The following is a 6368-nucleotide window of genomic DNA, read 5'->3' as shown; positions in this document are numbered from 1 at the left end:
TTAAACCCTAGATTATATTTGTTTCTAAACTTAAATTCAATGAGTTACAAACCTGTGTCACATCATGACTGCTTGATGGATTTTTGTTTAACCAAAATGCTGGAATAGTCTAACAAAGTCATTAATAGAATTAAAATATAAACCGACAGAAAGACCACTTGTTGCAAAGTAATTTCAAGCTGGAAAAATCGTAAAACACAAAAATCTTCCCAGATGTCAGAAACAATTTGAGCAAAATTACCATGCAACGTAAAAAGTAACGAAAAGCAGATGCATTTGGCAACAGTATTATCTGGGATTGAAGACAACTGAAATAACACATATGTTTCCAAGCAATGGAAAGTAGATATTTATCTAAAGAAAAATGCTCAGTTCTGAGAGGCTGCAGAATTTGAATATGAATCATGCAATGCACTGAAAATGACAACTTAGGTTGAAGGTTTGTGTTTTTTGACTGCAAAAGTACAAACCTTCAGAAAAACCTTCACTTCAATATAGCCTTAAATAAACTCACAGGGGCCATGAAGTACAAACTGAAGTGGAATTCTACTTTTTAATTATTTTTTTTGTTTGTTTTTGTCTTTATAGCCTATAATTTTTACAGAAGTACACTGAAAAATCTTTTTGCCACTAAGATTTTAGATTATTAGGTTATTATCACCTTTAAAAGAGAAAGCTATAAGTTTAACTTCTCTAAGCAAGTAGGAGAGGAGTTCAAATGTACTTTTTTGCCAAACGGTTGCCAGATCCGGCAAATATATATGTAAAAAAAGATGAGCTATGCTATCTGTATTTAACGAGCAGCTGCTGTGGTGTTAACAGTGGACTTCAAACCAACCGAATCATTTCACATGAACTCACTTACAAAATAACCTGACAAACCTGCATTTAAGATACTATTCCTATTGGTGCAGAATCACATCGTGTCTACGAAAGAATTTTAAGCAGAGGTAAAAAATTCATAGATTTTTGACCCACCAAACTATTATCTAGATGCTATATATTTTTCTTTCAGTAAATCAATGCTTTTACTCTGCACCACTCTATTTATTTTCTTTGGATTTTTCGTATTTTGAACTATCAATCATTTTAAAAGGAGAGGTGGTAGCCATGACCTTTAAGTTTGGACAGAATTGGCTACTTATGGTTTAGATACCAAGGTATTTTAGGGTTATGTTTTTCGAATACTTCATTTCACAATTTGTACACTGTCTAAACTATTTTAATTCTATTTTCTACCAATTCATAATAATTAGAGCTAGTAGGCATTAGAATATTTACACGTGGCATATCCAGATAAGAAGCTTAGAAAAAAAAAACACCCTCTCTGTAAAATAGACTGTTTCTTTTCCCCCTTCAGTTACTTATTTCAGCTCACCTCCATCAGTGCTCATTCCTCAGGGTATTAGTCCAATCACGCAGCAGGAAAGAGAGTACCAGCTGTTATTTACCTCTACCATTGTCCCCTTCAATTTCCTGTACCTACCTTTGCAAATTCCCCCTTTTAGTCTTTTTTTTTTTTTTACATCCATCTCCATTGGTATACTTAGGACAGTAGCAAGGAGCTTGAAAGGGCATGATTACAAATTAACAAGTTTACTCAAATATAAATATATGGACAAGACAGACAGTAAAAGCACTGGAATGTACATAATTGCCTCAACTTTGGTAACAACTCAACAGCAGGGCTTCTGTCAGCAATGTGCGTATGTGAAATGATTTTATCTGTCTTTTTATATCCTTTTTTATCGTTCTCAATTCATAAGGAGATGGGGTGTTTAGTCACTTGGGACAAATGAAATAGCCGTGAAACAAGAGAAACACAACAAGTTTTGACAAAGACATTTAAAATGACGTTAACACTACTTTGTTTCAAGTTTCTCTGATTTGTACTGCTTAGTTACCCAGAAAAGAAAGCATATCTCTGTTTAATTCTAAGGATTATGTGCCCTGTGATTCAGTGGCATGTGAAGACATGCAAACATTGCTATAAATGTTATGAAATGCAAAGCATATATGGATACAGTGACCCTGCAGGCATGTCTAGACATGCTAGATTCACTTGCCTCTGGATGTGTAGTGCCTGAAGTGAGTTATTCCAAAAGAGATGTAAAACAATCCACTGGACTTTGTTTCCAACTTCCCATTCAGGAAGCTTTTTCAATTTTGATTCCTGCCCGCTATCATCGCAACCTCCAACCCTATACAGAGGTCCAAAACATCTCAAACTGTTCAGCCAGGATCAACAACTCCCCGTAACAAACCCCCTTTCAGAGACATAGACAGGTATCGGGTATTGCAGGCTAACAAAGAACCCAAACGGCTCCCCATTCCTAAGGGGCGGACCCGTTCGTCCAGTTCAATTTGCATGTTTCTAAGCCAAAACAAGGCTTTGTTTTTGGTCCTCTCTATAAAGCCTTGAACTCAATGCTATTTCTGACATTTTGATTTTAAAGCGCTTCCTGCATGGGATGAAAAACATCTTTAAACTTGGAAACAAATTCCAGGGGATTTTTTAAATCTTTTTTTGAATGACTATGACCTGAATAACCGATAATCTTCACTAGCATACTGAAGTGACTGAGATAGCATGGTACCACTTCTTATTTTATAATATATTGTTAATTATTTAGGTGGTAGCTTCTGTTCTGGTGTGGTCTCCTGCATAATTGCAATAATAAGTATATATCTTTATCTATCTATCTATCTATCTATCTATCTATCTATCTATCTATCTATCTATCTATCTATCTATCTATCTATCTATCTATCTATCTACATAAATATTTATTGCAATTAAAAAGTCATGAAGTCTTATCAGTTAAATCACAATTCTTTTATATAATTTTACAACAGCAAGTATAGTGTGGTTGCAAAACAGCAGGAACACAAAAGTAATCTAACATTTTGTCATCACTGGATTGTCACATGCTTCGTTCTCTTCATTTGTCACCAGCTTGAAATCATGTCAGAGCTATCTCATGTGACACTCCAATCTAATGCATAATTTCAAAACATACAAGGCGACCTCTGTTTGTTTGTCATTAAAGGACACTGTGGGAAGACGTTTGCCATCATGAGACGTTTTCTGAGTGAAGCCGTTCCGAACGTTGATTGGCTCCTTATTGTTGATGATGATACTCTCATAAGGTAACAAAGAAAAGGGTTTAGGTTTATCTTTACTATCCACATGGTGTTATTTTAAAAAATATGGGACAAAAAAAATGCATTTTACTTTCTAGTGATTGTTAAAAATGAGAGTACTGTCGATATCTATGCAATGAGGATTACATTTTTTAAAATATTTTGAGATATTTTAAAGATTTTGAAATGCAGAGCTTTCAAACCCAAGAATGGCATGCATTCATAAATTGAGATATAAAAAAAAAAAATCTCACAAACGAGATTTTATTTAATATTCTCAGCAATTAAGTTACAGATGGGCTTCTACTGTTGAAAGATGCATATTTTCCCATAAAAGAAATAAAAGATATCTTTATATCTCATATACTTTAAGGCATATCTTGGCCTGCAGCTTTTTACTTTTGTTTTTGTTTTGTTTTTTATCTTGACAAAAACAATAAACTTCTAATGGATGTTTTAAACTCTGCTAAAGGTGAGTATAACCATGGGAAAAAACACAAAAGCAACCATTTTTTTAAAAAATATTGTTGTAAATAATTCTCTTTTATTTGGAGTGAAAGAAATAAGATCAAAAACACCCAGAAACGTTTCTGCGATGCACTCTACTCCTCCTAAACATCTAATTATGTTTGTAAAGATTCATGGGGTGTTACTGCTTCCTTCTGATAATCTGAAAAAATCTCTTGTGAAATAATGATTTGTTTATTTGTCCTTTTGGCTATTTGCAAATTAAGCATGTTTTATTTGTGTGTTTGTTTATGTACTCATCGTTGTTTATTTTTAGTTTGCCCCGGCTGCGGCAGCTGCTTCAGTGCTACAACCCAAAGGAAGCAGTGAGCCTGGGAGAAAAATATGGATATGGCCTGATGCAAAACGGATACAGCTACACAACAGGAGGTGGCGGGTATATGTAGATATTTTTCTGTCATAATGGTTCATTAATTTTACTTTGACTAATAAAATCCTCTGCAGCAGGAATTTTATCATGCATATTTGTTTTGCACTCAGTTAAATCATAAAATTGTCTAAGAAAAATCTGTGCCCAGTGATTTGCTTTTGTGACATAAGCTCATAAATATCGAATTTGTTGTTATTTTGTACTGTCAACCCCACATTGTGTCTTTCTGGATATACGCACCTGGATAAGTAAAAGTGCACCTTATGCAAGGATGCTAATTTATTAGCTTGAACTATTACCCATGTCCCACATTGGAAGCATAACTAACAGAAATTAATAGAAGAATTTTGTTTCCATCTCACAGACTGTCTTACTCTTTGTAAGTACTTGATTTTGGCTTGATTTTCTTGTGGTTTCAAGTTGACTAGTGCTTGTGGGATCCAAAGATATTTGTAGCTATCTTCACCATCTGGGATGTTACGATCCTATTATTGTAGCCCTTGGGCAGCTATCACATTGCTTCTACCATCTGGCCATACTAGCTGCGGTTGATTGGCATTTCAATGATCTTACTGTTTGTCTTTGTTAGATGTATCTGTGAGTTGATTTCTCGCTCAGTGTGGCATAAAGTTTGATGTCAGGCCTGTAGAGGAGGTGACTGATGGTAGCTTCACTTTGAATCAGTAACCAGAACAGCTTTTTGATTTTATCTGATCAAGTGATTTCAGACCTCAGCAGAACAGCCATAAAAAGTGACACCTTTGTATATCAAATTGTCTTTCACATTTAGGTCTCTAAGTATCTTGTTTGTATTATACAACATACAATTGAATGAATGCCTGCATACATTTAACCTATAGTTTATCTTAATACATTACTTGCTTTTATTTGAAATTCTTATAAACTCTTCCTCTTGCTAGAAAAATAGAAAAAAAAAAACACTGCTGTAAAATTGTTTTTTTCAGCTTTTTTATTTTTAGAACTTACTTAGACTTATACAAGTTTTATTGTCATTTTGTATACAAAACGAAATTTCTTTTTTTACAGCTTTCATGACATTCCCATTTCTTAAAATGCAGCAGTGATCAAATGGAAACAGTGTGGCAAAAAAAATCATGTTGCAAAAAAAAAATGCATTGATTTGGAAGTTCGGAACATTAAATATATATGGTGGAATTATGCAGTATTTTTGGTTTGGTGTGGTCAGTTTGATACAGAGTCTTTTTTTAACAGTTCAGCTGTTTGATGGCAATGGGGAAGAAGCTGTTTCTGAATCTGCTAGACCTGCATCAGATGCTTCGAAGCATCCTCAGCTTTAGCTTGTTTGTCAGAAATCTGTTTCACCTTTGTTGTGCATATCAGAGAGAAGCTGCTTGCAATCATGCAGAGGATTCATGCAGCTCAGAGATGGAGTTAAAGCAACATCTTTGGGACGAAGGTTGGAAAGCTTGTGTGGTATGCACAGGGAGGCGTGTACACTCACTATAGATATGGGAAGTAGTTGTCTTCATGTAAATGGATGGAAGCATTTAGAGTTCCCCATTTTTTGTGTGCGTTTAAGTCACCGTGAGCTCTTCTATGGGATAGACCTCATATCTATCCAAGGTCTCCCTCACCGGTTGGCCGTTCACTGCATAACAATGATAAACAATCATTACACAGGATTTGTTTACTCTACTAAACTTTAATTAGACTTGAAGGAGTAAAACTATAAACTTTATAGAATGAAGATCACAAGCTTAATAAACCTAGCATATTAAATTAGATCTGAAAAAATGTTTCTTTTCTTCTAGGAAAATTATTTTTTATCTCACAAAATGCATGTTCATTTGCAGGATTGTACTAAGTAGGACAGCGGTGTCCAGACTGCTCTCCAGCGGCTGCAGCTGCTACAGTGATGATGCTCCTGATGACATGGTCCTGGGGAGGTGCCTTACTTCAATTGGGGTTCCCATCACACACAGTCCTCTGTTCCACCAGGTAGAAAGCACCACTAGATTGTTGATGCTATACTCTTTTATTAACAACTCACAAAAGAAAAAAACATCATTAGAATGGCATTTAGTTTCCCAAAAGATTAGGTAATACCATAGATCCTCAGTGAACTACAAATCTAACATCCATCCATCCATTTTCCATCATGCTTATCCCAAGCGGGGTTGCGAGGGGTGGTGGTGCGTTTTTCCAGCTGTCTATGGGCGAGAGGCAGGGAGCACCCAGGACAGGTCATGAGTCCATCTCAGGCAAATCTAACATTAAAGGCACACTATGCAACATTTTTCAGTTAATTAATGTGTTCCATAACGTTTTGGATGATTAAATGAGT

The 6368-nt window shown here is 35.3% G+C and overlaps 1 protein-coding gene across 2 annotated transcripts in view; it reads left to right on the top strand.

Moving 5' to 3' along the window:
• LOC107088125 (beta-1,3-glucosyltransferase-like) overlaps window positions 1-6368 on the top strand; it is a 54714-nt gene that overhangs the window by 45964 nt on the left and 2382 nt on the right. For both annotated transcript variants that reach the window (XM_015380074.1, XM_015380073.1), the window contains exons 11-13: window positions 3051-3150; window positions 3929-4048; window positions 5878-6022. In XM_015380074.1, coding sequence (XP_015235560.1) covers window positions 3051-3150; window positions 3929-4048; window positions 5878-6022 — 365 coding nt within the window. The remainder of the gene's footprint in view (window positions 1-3050; window positions 3151-3928; window positions 4049-5877; window positions 6023-6368) is intronic.

The sequence above is a fragment of the Cyprinodon variegatus genome, unplaced genomic scaffold (assembly GCF_000732505.1).
Source record: "Cyprinodon variegatus isolate N-32 unplaced genomic scaffold, C_variegatus-1.0 Scaffold207, whole genome shotgun sequence".
Taxonomy (NCBI): domain Eukaryota; kingdom Metazoa; phylum Chordata; class Actinopteri; order Cyprinodontiformes; family Cyprinodontidae; genus Cyprinodon; species Cyprinodon variegatus.
Note: the sequence above shows the minus strand (reverse complement) of the source record. Positions and strands in the feature narration are given on the sequence as shown.